The 21,593-nt window shown below is 32.7% G+C and overlaps 5 protein-coding genes and 1 non-coding gene across 7 annotated transcripts; 1 reads left to right on the top strand and 5 right to left on the bottom strand.

Annotated features, from left to right (window-relative positions):
* On the bottom strand, nt 131–2,353 carry LOC109346809 (BAG family molecular chaperone regulator 1-like). Of its 2 annotated transcripts, none has more exons than XM_019586607.1 (4): nt 1,808–2,353; nt 1,252–1,514; nt 938–1,081; nt 131–621 (listed from the first exon to the last, which is right to left on the bottom strand). In XM_019586607.1, exons 1-4 carry the CDS (start codon nt 2,019–2,021, stop codon nt 328–330), a joined length of 915 nt encoding a protein of 304 aa, XP_019442152.1. In that variant the 5' UTR covers nt 2,022–2,353; the 3' UTR covers nt 131–327. The 2 variants fall into 2 exon arrangements, with proteins under 2 accessions (XP_019442152.1, XP_019442151.1); XM_019586606.1 differs by having other exon boundaries at nt 938–1,087; nt 1,258–1,514; nt 1,808–2,352.
* LOC109346807 (F-box protein PP2-A13-like) lies at nt 6,700–9,527 on the bottom strand. Its single transcript, XM_019586604.1, has 3 exons — nt 9,013–9,527; nt 8,712–8,830; nt 6,700–7,273 (listed from the first exon to the last, which is right to left on the bottom strand). The coding sequence occupies exons 1-3, from the start codon at nt 9,346–9,348 to the stop codon at nt 6,850–6,852; spliced, it is 879 nt and encodes a 292-aa protein (XP_019442149.1). The 5' UTR covers nt 9,349–9,527; the 3' UTR covers nt 6,700–6,849.
* Nucleotides 12,407–15,241, bottom strand: LOC109346806 (DNA-directed RNA polymerases II, IV and V subunit 6A). The gene is made up of 6 exons (XM_019586603.1): nt 15,113–15,241; nt 14,744–14,777; nt 14,213–14,385; nt 14,076–14,127; nt 12,917–12,984; nt 12,407–12,806 (listed from the first exon to the last, which is right to left on the bottom strand). The coding sequence occupies exons 1-6, from the start codon at nt 15,145–15,147 to the stop codon at nt 12,737–12,739; spliced, it is 432 nt and encodes a 143-aa protein (XP_019442148.1). The 5' UTR covers nt 15,148–15,241; the 3' UTR covers nt 12,407–12,736.
* LOC109344914 (putative non-specific lipid-transfer protein 14) lies at nt 15,848–17,016 on the bottom strand. Its single transcript, XM_019583637.1, has 2 exons — nt 16,579–17,016; nt 15,848–16,073 (listed from the first exon to the last, which is right to left on the bottom strand). The coding sequence occupies exons 1-2, from the start codon at nt 16,989–16,991 to the stop codon at nt 16,064–16,066; spliced, it is 423 nt and encodes a 140-aa protein (XP_019439182.1). The 5' UTR covers nt 16,992–17,016; the 3' UTR covers nt 15,848–16,063.
* TRNAV-AAC lies at nt 17,200–17,273 on the top strand. Its single transcript has one exon. It is a non-coding gene; the product is annotated as a tRNA-Val (tRNA).
* Nucleotides 19,416–21,240, bottom strand: LOC109346805. Its single transcript, XM_019586602.1, has one exon. It carries the CDS (start codon nt 20,978–20,980, stop codon nt 19,595–19,597), a length of 1,386 nt encoding a protein of 461 aa, XP_019442147.1. The 5' UTR covers nt 20,981–21,240; the 3' UTR covers nt 19,416–19,594.

The following is a 21,593-nucleotide window of genomic DNA, read 5'->3' as shown; positions in this document are numbered from 1 at the left end:
CATTTTTTTCTTCTGCAGGTTCACAAGTGCAACTATATTGGTAGAGTTATTTAAAACTAATACTATAGAAATATAATAAAACCAAGATAAATTTGTTAAATGGATTTTGTAGGACAACAAGATCACAGAAAAAGAAAAAGGGAACTACTTTTATCAGTTTATGATAATCACTATTAATTATTGCAACCATGTTTATAAAATGAGAAACTAAAAGGGGCATCTAAATACAGAAAAAAATAATGTAGTACAACATAATATAATACAGTCCAAGTGGGAGACAAACCCAACTCACATCCACACAATTACAAACACGTGGTGTGCTACTATCTAGTCGAAGAATTCCCAATTGAACTTGTGATGAACTGAATTATTGGTATCTGAGCTGGCTGTGGATGTTGATGTGGTGCATGTTATTGGAATTAATGGTGCTAGATTATCAAATGTCTCCCAATTTGTAGTCACCACCATTTTTGAGGAGGTAGAGTTATTATTTGAAGCTTCTTCTTGCTGCTCCTCAATTCTTGCTAATTTATTGTGAACCCCATTTGAATGTTTTTGTTGAGGCGAATTCTTAGTTTTAAGAATATCAAGAGTTTCAACATACTTTTGAACTCGTTTTACCTTCAAAATAAATTATCCATTATTATCTTTAGAACACAAAAATAAATGTATATATGTAAAACCAATGAAATGAATTTGAAAGAAAAAATTACTTAAGTACAATTTAAAAGTAAAAGAATAATACACAAGTTGATCTCAAAAACTTTATAATCTTTCAAAAATGAAATAACTCAATTTGATTATAATTTTTTTACAAATGAGGATTAATACACCATTTAAGATATAAAAAGAAATAATTTGTTGGAGATCAATTTGGTGTTTTATGGTTTGTATAAAAGCATTTAGGATCAATTTGGGTATATGTAAATATATTTACCTGCATTTTTCTCTGCAATTTAATATCTCCTCCATCAACTATTATTCCATCCAATTTGAGCAGTTGATTCATCAATAACTCAATCAGTCCAAGCATATCGCTTTCTACAACCTTCCCACCTTTACTAATTATTGATTCAAATGCAGATACCTAACCAATTCCAAATCACTAATAAATTAACATCATTCAACTAACTGTACCACCAATTAATAATTTTATTATCTAATATTATGATTCCACTTTTTATAACAAAACATGTTACAAATCAAATCAGGCATGTTACAAAAATAAAAGGGGGATAATGAAATTAAAAAGCATACCCTCCCTGCAAGCCTGTCTACTTCCAAGCTAATTTCTGAAATAGATTTAGCAGCTTTCTCCATCTTAGCATTCTTCATCATTTCCAAGTATCTCTTCTCTTTACTAATAGGGTCCTCCATTACTACTATCTTTGATTTATCTTTGACTCCTACCATATCAAGAAACACCTTTGAATCCCTCTCTTTCTCTTTATAATATAGCTTTTGGTCTTGGTGATGCAACCCTGTTGGCCCTGTTAGCATTTTCTTCAATTCCCCTATAAACCAATCACCAAGCACAAAACACCATTAACAGAAAGTGAAAATAAAACAAACTCATTTTTTTAATATAATACAAAAATTTCACTTAATCAACCATGATATAGGAAACATAAGGTTTTCAATAGTTCTGGTTTTGGAGGCTGTCAAATCCTTTATTGTGAACAATTGTGGCATGATTACGTGATTTTGGTTTGTCCTAAAATTTTAACTTTGTAGCACCTACAAATCCAAATTTAAAATCTTTTGTAAAATAAAAAATGAAGAAAGAAAAGAAAAAAATGAATGTTACCAAATGTAGCTTGAGAACTAATGTTGAGTTGATGATAGGTTGAGCCATATTTAACCCTAACTCTAATAGTGGGAGTCTGAACCGGGTTCAGATCAGAGTGACCGGTTCGGCGCTGAACCAGCATTCCTCCTGGTCTCATCTCCCATTCTATACCTCTTTGTTCATTTCCATTTATAGGGGAACCCCTATTTGTCATATTCCTCATTCTCATCATCTTCAATACTTCTCTTCTTTCTCTTTCTCTTTCACAAGCTTGATGTAACAAAAAAGTTGAAACCACAAAACTTAGATCTTTGAGAACTTGGATTCTGTGACAGAAATCTCAGTTACCCAATTGACCCAAAGGATATAACAACAACCTGTTATGGAAACCTTTGACCCTGGCATTCCACGCGTAAGGAAATAAGGAGAGAGAGAAACAAAGGGAAAAACCAAAGCTTTAGCCTTTAACGTTGAAGAGAGAGAAAGTTGAATTTTTTGGAATAATCAGTGGCGTTTGGTTGAAGAAAAACTCTGACCCATTAACGCTAGGAATCTTAGCCTTCACGGGAACGGGAGAACGGATCGCCGGACGGTCACCGGTGCCGGAAATTGTTGACTTTTTATAAGCAGATATGAAAGTGAAAGAGATGAAAGCAGTGAGTGATGTTTGTAGGAAAATAGTGTGAGAGAAAGAATATGAATGAAGAAGAGGGAAAGGGTAAATGAATGTGAAGTGAAACAAAGTGAAGAGGAGAGAAAACAATTCAAATAATGATTTTATCTCTCTCTTTCTCAATTGTGGAGGAATTGGAAGAGAAAGGAGAAAAAAAGAAGGAAATAAAAAATAAAAAATAAAAAATAAAAATGGAAATAAATATATAAAAACGAGTGGACGACTAACTCTTCTGCCACCACCGTGTCACTCTCATATATACTCTATTATTAATTTTAATTATACATTTTTAATGTTTCTCCCTAAAATCTTCCAACTACATCCCTATTTTATAACTACCTTTTAAAATCATTTTTTGGTCAACATAGGCTATTTTATAAAGTATATTAATTACTCTCTCACTATTTTAATAACTCCTTTTTATTATATATTATTTTTCAATTTTAAATATAAGTAATTTTAGGGGGTTGAGTGAGTCCAGTTATTATGTATAATGTATATATGTTTTTGGTTCGTGATGCTATGTTGGAATATGCTGAGTCTTGTGTTCTTTGAATAACACGTGTTAGTTGAGGGTAGTTTGGAGAATGCGTGATAGACTAATTATAGTATTGGCTAATTTTGAGTGTTAGTGACAGTTCATTTTGAGTGCTGGAATTTTTATCTAAGCTTCTTTTATAATTACTGCCATTTTCCCTCCATTTTTTTTTAACTTTATGAAACATTTATTATATGCTACCTAAATTTAGTTTTAGAAGATATATAGCTATTTTATGTCTTCTCTATACACATAAAAAGAAACACAAATAGACCTCAAATGAAACCCCAATGAAGTTGTAAAAAAAAACTTTGTTCTTGGTTTTGTTATGCAACAACCTAGACTAGGCAACCTTTATGATAATAATTTTTATCATTATTATTATTGGCCATGGGCTGGGACATTGTGGTCCCTTTCACTTCAGGTAAAATTTCATTTTTAATGACATTACATGTTTATAGTTTCATTTAATGTAAGTTTTCTAATAGCATGTATTTTTCTCTATTAAACAGACAATTAAGATATCTCTCCTTTTTACCATTTTATTATTATTAGAATTATATTAACTATAGTGCTAATTAAAGGGATCTTTTGCCCCTGGTATTCAATTTATCTTTGGACTAAGTTTGTCGTTGAGTCCAATATTTTTTAGCCTCCTCCTCAATGCTTTAGGTGATTTGAAGCATCAAAATTTGGCAATATAGTGGAAACTGGAAGCAATAAAGAGACCTCTTTGCCTCTTTCTGTGTGAGACCACTTCAAATAATAGGAAAGAGACTGCAGTTTTTGGTTGCAAGTGAAACTATATTAAATTTTAATTATATTTACTTCAACTTTAAATTTTTGTTTCATATATACATTATGACGTTAATATTCTTGGTGTAAAGATTTATACACAATTGATATATTATTCACCGTTCATTTGTAAATTTGTAATGAGACTAATACACTATCAGCATAAAGACTAATATATAATTAGTATGTCATTCTTCATTCATTTATAATACTTTTCTGAATAATCAATGATCATTAAATATAAATGATAGATAATGTATAAAATATTTTCTACTATGCTATTTGATAATTCATGTAATAAAGTACATGTCTGAATTTGAAAGGGTGGAGAAAATTGAGTAGAAGGATCAAAAGTACAATACTATAGATCAGAATTTGGGAGGAATGAATGAAGTAAGGTACTAAAATGTAAGCAAAAAGCAGAGACATATTTTTCTAAAATCCAAGTCTGACCCTATTTACGCGCTCCACCGACACTTTGACATGCCCCACTTTCGTCTCAGGTAACACTCCTAAGTCGTCCCACGTGACAAACCCCCTCTTCTGCTGGGATCCACTGCTGACACATTACTATTATGGGGTGCAACCTACTTGGTAATCTCTCGCCTTTTTTGGATAAGGAATTAATCATTTCAAGATTTATGATTATTTGACATTAAACATTAATAGACATAAATAGTGATTCATATATTTGTTAATATAAAGAAATTTACATGGCAATGCATATTAATATAACCTTTTCATCACAATAATAAATCTTATTTTGCTCTTGTTTCACACTCTTAATTACTGGAGCAGTTGCAGATCGAGTTACAAACCTTGGGTGAGATTTCATAAATATTTTTAAGAATGAAGTTGAGGTAATAATGAACTGAAGATTTAGATATATAATACTAAACTGAGTTTCCATATGAATGAATAAATAAAGAATGTAGGTGAAACATTGCACATCCAATTTGACTTTATAGAAGCATGATTCTATGACCCTATTGTTCCATTGGGTGTTGGATTGATGGAAGACCTAGACAATGCATTATGCATGTGGCAATAAACAATTAGAGTAAGGGTAGCAAATTTGAATACAAGACATGCTCAGTTCAAGTACAATTTTAAACAACTATGCAACTCCTTCTGCTGAGTAAATTATAGTAGAATAATTTATTTAGTGATCAAACTTTCAGACGGCTTAATTAATCTTAGAGATTCCCACAGAAAGTGAACCACTCTCAGTAATTTTTGGTACTAATCAAACTTTCAGCTGATATAAATAGATATATATATATATACATATATTTGCATATTTGTTTTGGTGTATTCATATTCTTAATATTTTATAGTAATTTGTTTTGGGAATGATATATTTTTTGTCTTTCTTACAAGTTACAGAAAAACATTCACGGGTATAGGATATGTTCAGGAAAGTGATGCTTTCATATTTTGTCCGTTTGGTTACTTGTGAAATAATAATTACGAGTATGATTAAAACCAAAATTTACACAGACACCTCATAAGGAATGAACTCTCTTAACAAAGCATTTTCATGTAAATTCAAAAAAGAGACAAACCATTTTAATAAAATAAAGCCAAAAGTTGTAGATGAATGGAACTAAATAGAAGGGGGTGACTGTGAAAATCCACTACATATTAACAAAGGGAACATAGTTCAACAGAGATATACTTAATAATATGCTATTACAAGATTGAGTTCACAATAAAATGAGACAGGATATTCGTGTCAGTGTGTGTTTTCCCCCCCCCCCCAAGGTTAAGTCTAGTAGGGGCATGCATACACCTTATCAATAAAAATATTATACACCTTATACTATATGGTCACAGAATATATATGCATATCTAAACTTATCTTCTTCAAGGCATAGAGGCTTGAGCAGCCATGGAAGCTTTAAGCTGCAAGTTTCATTCCACCAACTACTTGAATTCTCGAAATGTCAAAAGCAGAAGAAAACATTTTGTGTCTTGCTCAGTGCAGCCTACACAAAGCAATATAAAGGTACCAATATTGAATTGCATTTTCAACATTTAAAACTTTGCTTAAGTGCACATGAAATTATGAAGTGCCATCTTTCAAACACCCCTTTGGGAAACAGATTGTGATAAATGGTGTAGCCAAGGAAATAGGAAGAGCGGCAATAATAGCTATTGGAGAAGATATTGGACAGTTTGTTTTCCTTTTTGTGTCTTTGTAGCTGCATTAAAACCAAACATACTTCTCCCAAAGTTGTAATTTAATATTGTGAGTATTGCTTTAATTTCTGTTAGATACGTGGCATGGAAGAGCCCCTAGAAATACCCATAGTAAATGACCTCACTATAGTTTTGGGTTCTATGTCTCAGGTAATATGAAGCAAAAACAAAGTTAGTATTCATTTCAATTAGGTCTTTATTCCTCCTTTTTTCTATTTTCTTGCCTACAAGTTATTCTATACTATTTCATAGTCGATAATGAATAATAGCATGGTATGCAACTTTGAACTAAACCTTGTTACTAAGCCTTTTGTTTTTTGGTGGCATTGGATTAACTTCATTGTCAGGGTGTCTTGGTTGCACCAACCTTTCCATAGGATCAATATATGTTGCTGCAGCAAACTGCAATTTCAGCTTCTTTCCATTACAGCAACGTGGAAATTGTGGAATCCAAGGATAAATGGTTCATTGTTGTATGATTGTATATGAGGTTTATCTATCCACTTTTAAGCATATGATATAATTAATATTAGCAAGCAATGTCTCAAGAAATTTGAAGAACTAGTTACAAATACTTGAAAGAGGTTGAGTGTAAAATCAATCTCCTAATTGAACTTGGGGAACAGGATCTTCCATCAGCAGATACAATTAACTCACATGAATGCAAATGATTGAGGGTAATGCTATTCACACTCAAATTTGTCTATTAACATCTTTTCAGTTAATCATAATTTGAGAGATTTATGTTTATAAGATTGTGATATTTGGATAATGAGTATTAATAGAGAAATTGGAGTAACTATAACCTTACTATATAATTAAACTATATGAAAACTATAATAATTACGGTAATTAAAATTGTTTGAGTCTTTCTCTAAATTCAATTGGGGAAATGATGGCATAATCTAGGCAGAGGCCACCTTTGGTGTGAGTGCAATCAATTTGGGCCAACGAAAACTTCACTTTTGTGGGCTCATTGGGCTTTTCAACCACGAAATCTCCAACATGGTAATGGACCCACTCTTCTTCCGGGCCACGCAAGTAAAACTCCGAGAACGAATGTTGACCGTTCGATGTCGAGAGTTGAAATCGAACGGGCTTGATGTTCCAGCCATGGACTTTATCAACATTACAGACACGTCGGCCCGATACTTTATGGGCCTGGCCCAATTGGAGTCTGAAAAATATGCTGTAACTACCAACGGGAAACTCAAACTCTAGCTCCCCAACCACTTCAACCCACCACATTTGTTGAAGATATGCAACATTCTTAAACCTGTATTATACAAAATAATTGCTATGTTTAATTAACTCTTTTCCCTTTTTAATGCGTAATAACAAACTAAATTCATGTAAACAAATTTATTTAGATTAATTAGATTGTTATTATCCTAAATGAGAATATAAAAGAGATAACAATAACACGTCGTGAGATTTGAACTGCTTACAACTTCAATTATTAGGCTGACTTTAGGACCAATTTTTTTCCTTCATTACAGTTTCAGCCAAATTTCAAGATAACAATGACATCATTTATATCTGTGAGACTATGATATTTTGTTAACTCTTAAACTTCTTGCCACAAACTCATTTTTGACTAAAAGGGTTTTTAATGATTTAACTATTTAAGGACTTATCTCTTTGATATGATTGTTAATGATTGCTTCAAGTGAGATGGGACTATTTGTTCATAATTTATGAAAATAAAATATGTGAACAATATTTTTTCGTTTGTCCGTGTTACAAATAGTCTACCAATATTTGTCTATTATTATTGCATAAGGAATTTAAAACTAATTTGTAAAAGTCATTGGATTTAAGAGTTAGATGAGTACTTGTTTAATTGGGCTTGTTAAAGTAAGGTTTTTTATATAGATATTTTTTAATTGTATGACAAGCTAAGCACACCAATAGGAGATCTCTTTGTCGCTTTATTTCTAGAAAAGTTCCACCTTTCTATATACCAATTGCATAAATTCTAATAAAAGCAAAAATAATTAATCATATCAAGAATCGTATATTTGAACTTTTATAGAAGGTTCTTATGCAAAGTAAAATATGCCTAATGATAAAGGAATGTTTCTCTAGTTGCTTACAATAATTTATCACAGAAGCTAGCCACTTTTTATTACTTATAAAAAATGATCAAAGATGCTTTTGTTGCATGCTACTAATTTTTTTGATATATTTTAATTCATGCAATTTTATAACTTTGCTTCTCTGCTATCGGATTCAACGAAATCCATGTGATTAGTTATTAATATCAGTTACTTTTAAATATAAGTCTTTTTCAGCTATTTCTGTAATTTGATTGCTTGCACTCTTCACTCTTTTAACTTATCCTCAATTAGCATAAAAATATTAACGGTTGACAATGTCAGCATCATCCCCATAGGCTTTTAAAAATTAGGTGAAATCTTACGTAGTAATTTGTGGAAATATAAGGTGTTTGAGTACCATGTAAGATATAAGTGGGATAAACTCTTACTTTATTTACTATTTAGTATGCACCAAATAATAATTTTGATGTAGGGTTGTATGTATGTGCATGGTTGTGTAGTTGTGGTAGTGATATATATGAAAATGTTTTTCATCTAATTTTTGTGAAAAATGGTATATCCTTCATAAAATTAACTAAAATATTTTCTTACTAGTAAGAAAAGTAATAAAATCTACATGTAAGTTAAAAAAAAAGTGAAAATATATATTCTCACCTGGACTCCTCTGTTGGAATATAGTTCCAATATCTTCGATCATCTATTCCTGTTATCTTCAACGACTTTGATGACATTAGTAAATAAACCTGTCCACTGCATTTGTCCACCCAAACTTCCTATAAGAAAAGCACAGGTCAAAAAAGAATATATGCAACTAAAATTAATTAATTCATTTCCCCTCCAAAATCCAACTCTCAAACTAACCCTAATGATAAAGAGAACTCGGCTTTTGGTTATTGAAGCTAATGAATTAAGAACACATCCACACTATAAGATTAATTAAGATCGAGTAACTTACTTTGGTACCACTATCAAAACGATTGGGTTGACATAACTTTACATAAATCTCTTTCTTACTCATAGAAGCAAGATTTTCTACCCCAAGAATTTTATTTGCAATAAACTTGTAACATGTTGGCAACTTTGATTCCCACACAAAATCAGCTGAAGAAGCCCGGTGAAAGGTTCTGTTAACTCTAGCCAATTTGCATATATCCGGTGGATCAAGATTCATCAGAAAAGAAGATATGCAACTCTCTGGGATATCACCAAGACTAGGCCTTGAAGATGGTGAAAGAGACCCTCTATCATCATTTTCTATTGTATATTCACTTGAAGAAATATTAGCCCCCATAATGAAAAATAACGAAGTTCAGGAGATATGGAATTAGAAGAGTAGAAAGTGTGATGAAGAGGGTATAAGGTATGGTTCAAAGGTAAAGAAGGAGGAGATGAAATTGGTGGCAGAATATTGAAGGAGAAATAGATGATGAAAAAGAAGGTGCTTCCATTTTCTTTTGGTGTGTGATAGTGGTAAAGGCACCATTTGGTTTTGCCTTTTATAAAATAGACATCTAGGAATTGTGTGATGGAAAAGGCAAAGTGATATTATTTTTTTATGAGAAAAATATATATTTACCTCATAATATATCCTTATTGTATTATCCACCATTCATATTTAATTATTATTAATTTTTTATAAGAAGTGATACAACTAAATAATAAATGATATAATAACTGTGTATAAATATTTAGAGAGTAATATACATACACATTAATAGTGTAAAAATTTATACACAGTCAATACATTTTTATCATTATTTATATTACTTTTAGTCCAGAATCAATAATAATAAAAAATAAATGATAAATAATATAATGAAAATAAAAAAATCTTAAACAATAAATATATCCTTTTCTCAAATATTTGAAGATGAAGCTTCAAACTTGTAACCTAGAAAAGCATTTATAATAATGGTTGGGACGTGTGGATGAGTGTGCATGCAATACTAGTAATCTAGTATGTAGGTCTTCATAAATGTTTCCTCACGTACTTTTATCATATGTGAACATTACGCGCTTATCCATGATTCACGTGACAATTGCTTAATCAGGTTCTACATATTTTGTTTTATTTTATATTTGTTTTCATACTTTCCTATAATTTCAGACCATGGTGGTGATTGATGATAATATTGGAATCCAATAGCATAATGGAACATGCCTGTTTTTTACTTGAGTTATGAAGCTATAACAATTAAATTTATGAGATGAATAACCATTATGCTATATAGAATTCTTTATATTGATTTTAAATAGCATTATGTATATTTAAACTTAATCTTTTTTCTCTTTTTATATTTTCTAAAGAGTGTTACCAGGTTTCTAGTCGAAAACCAAAAATGTATTCATTATTTCATGCACAGAAATTGTTTGAAGTGAGATTTATTTTTACAAAGGTCGATCGGTCACATCATTGGTCAATCAAATAAGTGGACCAATGCCTCCATTGACTTGGAAATAGAATGAGGCTGGACCCATCTCTAGTTTATTATAACTTGTCCAAAACGCTTCATTTTAAGAACAATACTAAAAGGGAGCTACAAGAAGAGAAGGAAGAAAAAAACTAAAAATACAAACTTGTTAATCTTTTGATTTCCTGAAGAGCATTGAACTAAAACATGAGCGTTGCCCCTTAAGTCAAAAGCCCCTTTTGTTGCCACCAACAAGAAAAGAAAGATAGAAAAAGCACACACATTTTGAACTAACCACAACGAGGATGTAACTTGTCCTCTCTTGTTCTCCATTTACCACATTTCTTTTAGTAGAGGATGGTTTTTACGCCACTGCTTCTCTATTCGATATGTTTAACTGAATGAAAGTGGCATAAACATAGGGCCAAAATTAAACATTCATCTTGTACGTTTAATTTGTCTCATCCAATGTGAATGAACGGTCGTTTAATGCTAAGATAAGTTTGTTACGTATAATGTTAATTTTGATTACTATTATGTGGATAAAATTTGGTCTATTATGAAAACATATTAAATTCCTACTCGAGATGAATTAGTATTTCGAGTGTTAATACATTATTTGTCCCACGTATCTCTAGTGGTTAGTTGTCTACTCAAGCAATAACTAAAACATGAACAAGATCTCAATGGTTTGGTAATACTAAATTTAAACAAATTTCAAAATTGAAGAACATCTTTTCACAACAGCATTGAGACTTGCATTTCAGTGACTTGTGTGTATGGTATTGTTTTTTGACTTTTTTTCAATTAATAGGACAACAGAGATATATTCAAATCAGATTAGACTACAACTTTCATTTGTTGTATTAAATCTTCACGCCTTTCATTTGTTGCTACTGCTTCAACTATTAGTGGTACTAATAGTAATACTTTATTAGTTGTATTACCATGCTTTTACGAAAAAATGTGCACTTCACATATGAACATAACATGTATTTTTTAAGAATTGTTTCATACCAACTTACTGAACTGTTTTGGACAACAAGAAAACAACAGAACGAAAAAACTGTTTATTTTACTAACTAATTCCCTCAAATATCAGAAGCAATATTACACTATAGCCTAACATGGTTGTAGTTTTCAAAATATCATATATTTTCATCTCACTCAGATGCATGTTTGCTACATTTTTTTTCTGAGAACTGGTGAATATATCATATAAATTGAACACACTTATTATTGTTTTTGACTTATTGTAATGCTTCATGAAAAGGATGTTGAACATTTGTCAGATGTTTCATACTTGTTTTTGTATTCTCCTGAAGGTAAGGCGTAAGGATAGTATAATCATAGAGGACCACCAATGTTTACTATCTGAGAATCATGTTCATGTATATTTATAGTTCTGGTTAAGCACATGTTGGGTAGTAATGACCCAAAACAGAACGCACCCAATGGCCTCTGCTAGTGTCTCTTGCAGAACGCACCCAACTCATCACTTGCCTGATATTAAACGCTTCAGAATTATGATGAGTGTGAAAGCACAATTATACGCCCATATACTACTTTACTTGGTCTATCAGGGAATTGTGCCTGTAAAACATAGGTAGTGGTTTGTTCATAAAATATTTTTAGAACCCAACTTTGCAGTATTTGGTGGGAAATACAAGGGCAAATGGGATTCCAAAATGTGAAGACAAGATTTTGGAAATCCACCCTTTTAAGTGAAAATTTTGAAACCCATGTAATGTCATATTTTGCATATGAAATATACTCTTCTCAATGTGCACATGAACTATCAAATACCAGGCATAAACTGATCTTGGTTATGTACATAGCAATTGGTTCTTTTATATGCCCTTTACATTAAAAGGAGATTCAAATCCACATTCCCACTTTTTAACAAGTATCAACCGAATATGTTTTCTCAAGTCCAAATTTTCTGGGAATAGGACGACTGATGTTTTCCACAAATCAGTATTACGGGGCATCATCACCCCAATGTTCATTGAACAGGTGTGTCCATTAACTGATACGAAGCGCATACTATTGAGTCTAAAGATATATAGACGAGCAGAAACAAAAATGACATTAAACTAAAGCACAAGCAACAGAGATACATATACACCCAAAAATTAGCACAAGGCTATAACTTATAAGTCATGTTTACGTTAGGGCAATAAACCAGTATCAACGTTGGAAGAATCAAAAGACAGAAATGAGAAGCCCTTGACTACTCCCACATATGTTAGTCAAGAACTCAGGCCATCATTCACCACCAACTTGCCTCTTCCAGGAGTCTTCAACAATCAGTTCATCAACTCCCCAATCTTCATAGCTGGACAATTTTTCCAAAAGTTGTAACAATCAGTATGACACAAAGGACAAAATCAGCATCATCTCCATAGTCAAGAAAAGAAGTCCACAAGTATAACAGACAGTATTTACCTTCCATCAGGCAAGTAGCGACGGATGGTAAAGGGTATCTTCCGCTCTCGAAGCTCCTTCATAGCAATCTGATCATTGGGGTAGGAGAATTGTCAGATAACATTTGATATAGGCAGAAATTTAGAAAAAAATGGGAAGCTATTGCTATCACAAAACAGATATAATTAAAAATGAAGAATCCATAGCAGAGTTTTACCAAAATACAGATACCGAATGACTATAAAAACTTGTGAAAATGTAATTAGCCAAAATTCTTGACGAAAAATGAAACAATCATAGTTGGAACAAAAATAAATAAATTCAACATGACAAATTGAAGGCAAGTGGACATACTCCAAAGGAAACTTAAACAGAGTCACAGATAAAGTATTAAACAAGGTTCTCATCAACCTATAAAAACTAGAGACGGTGACTAAATAGTACATGATCAGTTTCTCATTCCTAGTATAAACTGCACGATGTATTCTTCCCCAGACCAAAGGACTTCATAATTAAATAACATGAAACAATACCAAACCACTATGTATTAATATAAGATGCAGCACACGTTTAGTGGGGAATGTATTTTAGAGGTACAAGACTTCATGGAAATTATTAATTGATCTCAATATCCTTGACAATCATGTTAAAAAGAGAATATCATTGTCAAACAGTATTACAATCCAATTTAGGTTTCAAGGTCCAAAGCCCATAACTCTTTAGAGGGCCAGGGGAAGGTGGTGAAAGTCATCCACGAGCTGAACATAGAAATAATAAAAGAAAATAAACAGAACTAGCTTAAAGATAAACCTAGGTCTGATGAAAATGGATCTCTCTTTTAAATTCTCTATTGATTTAAAATGAAAATACAAAAAACAAGAAATTTCATGTAAGCATCCTGTGTACTTAGCTACACATTCATACAATCGTACATTATATTATATATATACGGCTATACAAGCCTACTTTTGTAGGATGCAAATCAAGGCATGACTTTCAATGAAGGAATTCAATAGATCACTAAAGTGATAAAACTTAGGAAACTTCTTAATGAAATATTTTCTGCATTTTTCACATTTCACAATGAAATATTCATGATGTGCTCAACAGCAGTAACCATTTCAAGAAAGAACCTAAGAAAGTATCAAAACTATAAACATAACATAAGTTTTTATAATACCTCAAGTGGGTCAGTCTCGCCCTCCAGCTCGACCATGACAGGCGCATTCATACTGGTCATCCAGGAAGAAACATGTTATATAGCATTACAAAGAATCAATAAACATAATATTATGTTCACAAGGTTAAGAATGAAACCTGATTTGCAAAGCACGGGTACCCAAAATCCTAGCACGCTCATACTTGGTCATATATTTAGACGTCTTCCGAGGCCGCTCCACAGGTTGCTCATCTTCCTTGTCCTCAGTCACAAGAGGTTCTCCAGTTTCCTCTTCATTTTTGTTGGCATCCACATCCTCCTCTTCACCTTCCTACACATCAACCAATACACCAATAATTCCATTAATTTCACTCCACCATAATATTAACATTGTGTTTGGTTTATATGGATAGTATGGCTTGACATAAAACACCATTTCCAATTAATTACTACCTATAATATCATTCAATGATATTACACCTACAGCTGTAAAAATTGTTTATTTCTGCAACTAAGGTGTTTGGCAAAAATATTAGCATACGCTACAGCTGTTTTTTTAATGAAAATGAGCATAATTCTAAGCCTCGCTTTTGGGAATTCAGGTTATCAATGAGATTACTTATTCATCTGAAACAAAGACATTGTAATTTATTTTTGAAAAAAAGGGCAATAGAGAAAGAATTCAGTACTTCAATCTCAGGCTCTGGTGGCTCCTCTTCATACCTGCATCATAATTATTTCCAATACACAAAAGAAAAAACAGAGCTGATCAGCAAGCAATTGCAGAAGCATAAATTGTAATGGTTAATATCCATGAACATAGTAAACCCTAAACCCTAACAAAATATAAGGTAAAGGAACGTGCATAGCGTTGAAAAGCTTTTCATTGTGATTTAATTATCACAAACTGGAACAAAAATACGTTATGAAATTAAGGCTTATACAGCAAAGTAAACAAAGCTCAGTGACACAGTTTTGAAGCAAAGGGTTTTAATTGTGAAAATTGAATTGGGGTAGCCCTAATTTGTGTAATAGAGAGAGTGAGAAAGAGAGAGAACCCCATATCAACGTCATCGTAGTCGTCGTCAGCCATGGTGAATAGAAGAGAAAGAGTGCTGAAATTGAATTTGTGCCCTAATTCCTCTCACTGCCAGAACTTCAAATATATAGAACTTTGCAATAACCACAAAAAAGGGTCAAATTACGTAAGTGTCCCTGTTGCAGTGTTGCACAATCCTCTTCTCAATTTATTTTCTTACTTTGTTGTACAATTAGTTTTTAAATCGTGTAATGAACATATTTTTATTTCTTTTATAATTAACTTTTTACTATTTTTTATATATAATACAACTGATACATTCATGCTAAACAATATTATTTAAAAAATGTAATATCAGCTTGTAATATAATTATTGTTTTTTGATTCTATAGAATCCTTTTTTAGTTTATGAAAGTTTGATTAATTCTAAAATTAAGAATACACGGTATTATATTTATAGATCAAATATTTGATCTTAGCTGCTAGTTATCGTATAGTTATTGGTAATACAAAGATTCTACCTTTTTTTCTAAACAGAGATTAATGTTGACAAAACTATACTCATAAAGACACATAGAGAGTATAAGTTAGTGGAATCAATTAATATAAAATAAGCTCTAACTCTTCCTTATATTTTAACATACCTTATAAGATAAGGGTTTTTAAGTGATTTATTATTATTACTAATTTTATCAAATCACATGTAACTTAATCAAGTATTTGTTAAATAGTAAGCTTTCCTCTATAGAAACCTTGGCTGTGACTCAATAAGAAAAAGGTATTATGAAGCTAAAATACAATGTATTTATTTATTTAGGTCTATGTAATACATAATTTGCAATTAAAATATGGAATCTCAAACCACGTCCAACAATTTATTATCTCCATGGCAGAAACTTAAAATCTCCTTGTCCACAACAATAGACCTGCTATCTTATTTGATATCTTTTAATTTCTTCAACAATTGTTTCTAAGTGATCCTGCATTGATACACAACAACCCGTAAAAATTGGTAGTGTTTGATTTACGAAAAAAAAGTTTAATGATAGAAGAATGGGAAAAAACCAATTCAACGTTAGGACTTAAATAAATGAACATTAAGATAGTTTAATCTAAAAGACTAGTCTATTAGGTGAGAGAGTTTCATAGTTTAAGTACCATATTAAGTTTGATATTCTATTCAACGTGGATTACTAACATTGTCACCTCCTTTAAGGGCTAACGTCTACGACGACTTTCACTATATCGACATTGACCTTGTGGTGACTCTTTCTCTTTTGGTGGATTCAATCACCTATCAGTATCCGGTGATGTATCTTAATCTAGCCTATAGGTAGCCCTTTCCATGACACAACTCTCAATGAAAACAACAATTGCTAGGACTTAAACACATGAAGAGAGTTCAATCGAAAAGACTAATCTATTAGGTGAGAGAATTTCATGGCTTAAGTGAGAAACATAGGAGTGGGGTAGGGAGAGACTTACAAAGTGCAATCTGTATTGGGATCAATGGTGAAGCCCAAAGAGATACCACAAAAGCCTGGCAAGGTAGCAATAGCAGTGGCATTTGGGTTGTAAGTGTTGATGAGGCTCATTAAGCATCCACACACAGATTGTCTATTACTGTTACTATTACTATTTCTATTTCTATTTCTATTTGTATTAGCAGCACCAGCAGAGTTAGCAATGACTCTCAAGGTAGACATTGCATCACAACAAGGGGTCCCTGGAATTGGGTCTGGGGAGCCATAAGTAATGAAGGTTGAGCATCCTGCAAAAAGTTGAAACACTGTGGAGCATTCTACAACTCCATATGCAAATGGGGTAGAGTACAATAATATCACCATCCCAATTATTCTCAATGTCTTTGAACTTGTTATTGTACTATAAACATCCATCACAATATGCTTTTCCAATACTTTATAAAATTATTATATAAATATAGACATAAGGAAAATGTTGGGTGGGTATGCAATGTGGACCTTGTGGTTGCACATGAAATTTAAATGAACTTTGAGGCATGCATGCATGATGTAACTATTTCATAAGGACTTGAGCAGATGAGAAAATGCAATCACTTTTCGTATGTACTTAGCATCACAAACAGGTTTCGTGGTGTAGTTGGTTATCACGTCAGTCTAACACACTGAAGGTCTCCGGTTCGAACCCGGGCGAAGCCAATGTTTTCATAATTTTTATTCCTTCATCCAAAAACAAATGAGGCTATTATCCAAAGAAAAAACAAAGGAAGTAAAAGACAAAATAACCATTTTTCATCGAGTATATGCACCAGTTGACATGCAATCCTTGAACGTGGTGATGCATGTGGGTATGAAATGGTGTGTACTACATCATTTGAACCCGAGATATACAAACAAATGATGAATCACCTCCTCATGATATATCAAAAAGAGAACAAAAAAAACTGATATGCCATGCTGTAGAGGCTGTATACTAGGCGATAAATACAATTCTGTCATTTTAGCATCATCCTAATCACCCTTCTAGATGCACTCATCTTATTTAGAGAGCATGTGTATTATGATTTATCAGAGAGAAAAGAGATATGAACCAAATTAGGAGCATCTGTATTTTATGTATGTCAAGGATTTTATAGGTTTACAATGATCAAATTTGAAGGAACTGAAACAACTTGTTATAAATGGGACCTTTTGTGGACTAGGGTGGTTTAACTCATCATAATTAACTATGTGACATTTTGCAGCTGAAATACTAGTTTATGAACGCATGCTTGTTAAGGAGAATAAATGAATGGTAGGGAAATAAGACCAATATATCATTTCATATTGACAATAATTGAGCACTAATCATGATATTGAAGAACAGAAAAAATAATGATGTCAGACTCAATTTTACCACAAAGTAGGATATGTTTTTCCTTTCCAAATGCCTTCTATAAAACCACCACTTAAAGATCATTAGCACCTCAAATGTTAGTTCTAAAAGTGAAACCACACCAACAAACATTGAGATTATGAAATATGCAATTATTCCTAACGAGGAGGCCTGAAAACAACGGCATGAAAGTCCAATCACACTAGTGTTTCTTCGTCTAAAAAATAACACCCAAAAAGCTACACTTTACAAAGAAATAATTCAATCATAAGAAAAATCACTCTGCGAGTATAAGAAAGAGCAGAAACCAGATAACATTGTAAGATTCAGAAATAGAAAATATCACAAGATTCAGTGAGAAAGAATAAGAAAAAAATTGAATCACATAATGAATGTATCATATAAGGAAACCTAAACATTGTCAAATACACCAAACTTCTTTCGGCGCATGTTAAACGCTTACTTAGGTAATTAACCAATTTAGGAAAACACGTGAAACTTGCATACAGCATTGTTTCGTGAAAATCAATAAATGTTTATGGCAACAAGTCAGGTTGCTCCTATCCAAACATTTGGAATGGGCAAAGCATAACACAACATGCTTAATCTCATTATTAGTAAAATGTTACTCAGACTTAAAATTTCTCAAAGCAATTCATAGAAGTTAAGGATAAATAAACAATGCCAGATTACACTTAAATTTCTGTAAAACCAGTTTCTCCCTGAAACAGCACTACTCCATATGCAAGCATATATTTTGCAGAACATATAATGATATAACACCAAAGACAGCCTCTCAACCATAATTGTTTCACTAGTATTCAATACAAAAGATAACAACATTGCATCATTTGTAATTTGTAGAGGATATGTCATACTAAGAGCATGAACATATAATTAACTTAATAATTTCATATGAATAAACAAAAGCATCAACCAATACCATTTTCAGATGTTGGAACACTTGACCACAACAAGATTTTTAATATTGTTACATATGCTCCTATGTCATTTTCAGTTTCATAACAGGTGTTATGGAGTGGGACAAGAATCATACCCTTTCTACATTTCCCTCTGTTGTGTCTGAGTAACATGCTCAGCAAATAATATAATAATTCTACAAATGGGGGAAAACAACTAAATGTGTGCCTTTGTAAATCTTTAAAGTACAGATAAAAAACACTGGCCCAAAAAATAGAAGATCGCAAAAGGATGTTGAACAAACATGACAAGGTTTACTTAAGTCTTAAAGGAAAATTACACAAATGACTTATTAACTTATGTAGTATATTAGACTTTCTGGTTATATAGCATGATGAGGCAATAAGATATTTTGGCAGTAAATATAAATAACCCTAAACTACATTTGTAAACTTGCATGATAATTTGGAAGGAATACGAAATAACATATAACATTATTATATAAGTTAACTGGATATGATTCTCATGTTCAATCACTTAAACGAAAACATAAAACTCGTTATATTTGAAAGTCAGAAGTTACTTGAAGAGTCATAATGGTTAACCAACCTGCAAAACTCAGTGCTATAAATTCAACACTCCTCTCAAAATTCTGAGAGTATTCAACTTACAACAAAAGGCTAAATGAAAGACTGGATTAAAATGCCCTCAACAAAACAAAGGCTCAAGAAACATACAAAATACAATGGCGATGCAGCGTAAGAATCACCGAAGAGAACAATGCCCACAGAAAGCATACCCACCAAGCCAAAAACAAAGCAACTTGGTTGATAAAAGCAAAGCTAGGCAGTAAATTACTTAACGGGAAATTTCCAAAGGAAGGACCATCAATCTGAGATAAGCCAAGGAAAAGAAGTACCAGCATCGGAGGCCCTAGGAATTGCAAAACCACAAGGCACAAGAAGTGATTATGCAGAAACATCTTCGCCCTACTATAGTCCAAATCAGGAACCTTGCTAGCATGAAGCCTTTGGTACCAAGATAGCAGGGCTTCATTCAGATACATTTGCAGGTTTGGCCGTAACGCTAAAATCTGCAACAAACTCGACCCCAACAAGCACCATTGCCTAAAGTTACTAAACTCAGATGGTAAGAGCCCCATATTTCCGACCAATTTATCTGCATTTCCATTGCCAAGTCCACTATTTATTACACTAGCCCCCTTACTGCTCCTATGATTATTTGTGTTAACAAAAATCTCAGCTAACGGCTTAATCCACAGCAAAGCCACAAATATAACAAGGATTTGGTTTGCATAAAGGATCAAACGGGTAAACCATCCACAAGTTATCATAGACAAATTGCAACGAATCTGATCAGTTCCAAGCCAAAATGAACGTGCACCTCTTCCAGCAGGAATAAACATAAAACCAGAAAAGCAACCAATCAATGAAGCAACAAAAAATCTCCAAAACCCATCAACTGGAACAAAATCAAAGTCCAAAAAAACCAACAAGTCAGGAACAAGAACCAAAAGCCCAAATAAAAAACCCAAAACCCCAAAAACAGCACTGAATTGCTTCTCAGACCTCCTTGAAGCAGATCTCTCAAATGTAACCCTAACAAAAAGCATCACCCACATGTAAAGACTCAAACTTGACAACAGAATCGGAACAAAAACCCCACTTTCCAGAAACCCACGATTCTTACCCGAATCCAAATACTTGTGAAGCAATAGAGAACAAAGGGTAACAAAGGAAACAGTGAAAGCAACGCAATAGTGATCTATGTAGAGACGAGAGCGAAGGTGGCTCTGATCGAGTCTCAATCTGAAGATCTGAGCATTGTTTTCATCGAAATCGGATGCCTTATCTTTGGATTTGGTGTTTCTCCTCTTGATTTCAGGGCCGTCGGTGGCGGTGGAGCTGGGGCGGCGAATGGCGGCTCTGGTGGCATTGGATTGGGGTTGAGAATCAGGGTGGATGTATGTTTGAAGAGCGTAGAGGAAAAAGAGTGGGAGATTGAAGAAAGAGAGAGTGAAAGCGAGAATGAGAGAGAGTATTGTGTGGAACAATGGATTCTTGTAGAATAGTAACAATTCGAGGTCCATTTTTGTTGTGGAGATTGGTGTTGGTTTGTTATCTGAGTATTTATGAAATAAAAAGAAACACCATACAAGATGAATTTCGATTTCAACATCTCATTGGTTTCACCCAATTTTGATATAAAGAATTCATATCGAGTACTTCCATTCCAACTTTTATATAGTCTTATTAGGACAAGTCATTTAAGTATTTATTGGTTTAAAACAAAGGTCTTCCTTTCTTAACGGGTGCTATAGGATAATCAATTGCAATGGTGCATGAGGTGTGTAATAAAGTAAATCATGAAAATGTTTTTGGGTGGTATATATAGGATGGGTTAATGGACATATCTTATTTGACCTATGGCTAGTTCTTGAATTTGCACACCTCTATGGGCTAAGCCAATCCAAGAATTGAACACTTGGCCCAACACATGCTAAAAACAAATACCTATGCTAAAAAATAAAAATGAAAAACAGTACGAATCACCACATATTTTAAACCATATTAATTATTAACCACAATGTAAGAAAATGGGTGCAATAATTCAAAGTTGGGAATGGCGTGAAGTTTTGGTGATGAAGAGTACATAATATGGATGGCTGAAAGGATTAATACACCAACCACCTATATCACGAA

The sequence above is a fragment of the Lupinus angustifolius genome, chromosome LG04, assembly GCF_001865875.1.
Source record: "Lupinus angustifolius cultivar Tanjil chromosome LG04, LupAngTanjil_v1.0, whole genome shotgun sequence".
In the NCBI taxonomy this organism is placed as follows: domain Eukaryota; kingdom Viridiplantae; phylum Streptophyta; class Magnoliopsida; order Fabales; family Fabaceae; genus Lupinus; species Lupinus angustifolius.
Note: the sequence above shows the minus strand (reverse complement) of the source record. Positions and strands in the feature narration are given on the sequence as shown.

Coding starts and splice junctions, on each gene's coding strand:
- LOC109346807 (XM_019586604.1), bottom strand. CDS start 9,348: ATGGGGGCTAATATTTCTTCAAGTGAATATACAATAGAAAATGATGAT. Junction 8,831..9,012: donor GTTTTGATAGTGGTACCAAA/GTAAGTTACTCG, acceptor CTTTTCTTATAG/GAAGTTTGGGTGGACAAATG. Junction 7,274..8,711: donor ATTCCAACAGAGGAGTCCAG/GTGAGAATATAT, acceptor TGTATAATACAG/GTTTAAGAATGTTGCATATC.
- LOC109346805 (XM_019586602.1), bottom strand. CDS start 20,980: ATGGACCTCGAATTGTTACTATTCTACAAGAATCCATTGTTCCACACA.
- LOC109346809 (XM_019586607.1), bottom strand. CDS start 2,021: ATGATGAGAATGAGGAATATGACAAATAGGGGTTCCCCTATAAATGGA. Junction 1,515..1,807: donor TAGTTCTCAAGCTACATTTG/GTAACATTCATT, acceptor ATTGGTTTATAG/GGGAATTGAAGAAAATGCTA. Junction 1,082..1,251: donor GGCTTGCAGGGAGGGTATGC/TTTTTAATTTCA, acceptor GGTTAGGTATCT/GCATTTGAATCAATAATTAG.
- LOC109346806 (XM_019586603.1), bottom strand. CDS start 15,147: ATGGCTGACGACGACTACGATGACGTTGATATGGG. Junction 14,128..14,212: donor ACCCGTGCTTTGCAAATCAG/GTTTCATTCTTA, acceptor CTGGATGACCAG/TATGAATGCGCCTGTCATGG. Junction 12,985..14,075: donor GCGAGACTGACCCACTTGAG/GTATTATAAAAA, acceptor CCCAATGATCAG/ATTGCTATGAAGGAGCTTCG.
- LOC109344914 (XM_019583637.1), bottom strand. CDS start 16,991: ATGGATGTTTATAGTACAATAACAAGTTCAAAGACATTGAGAATAATT.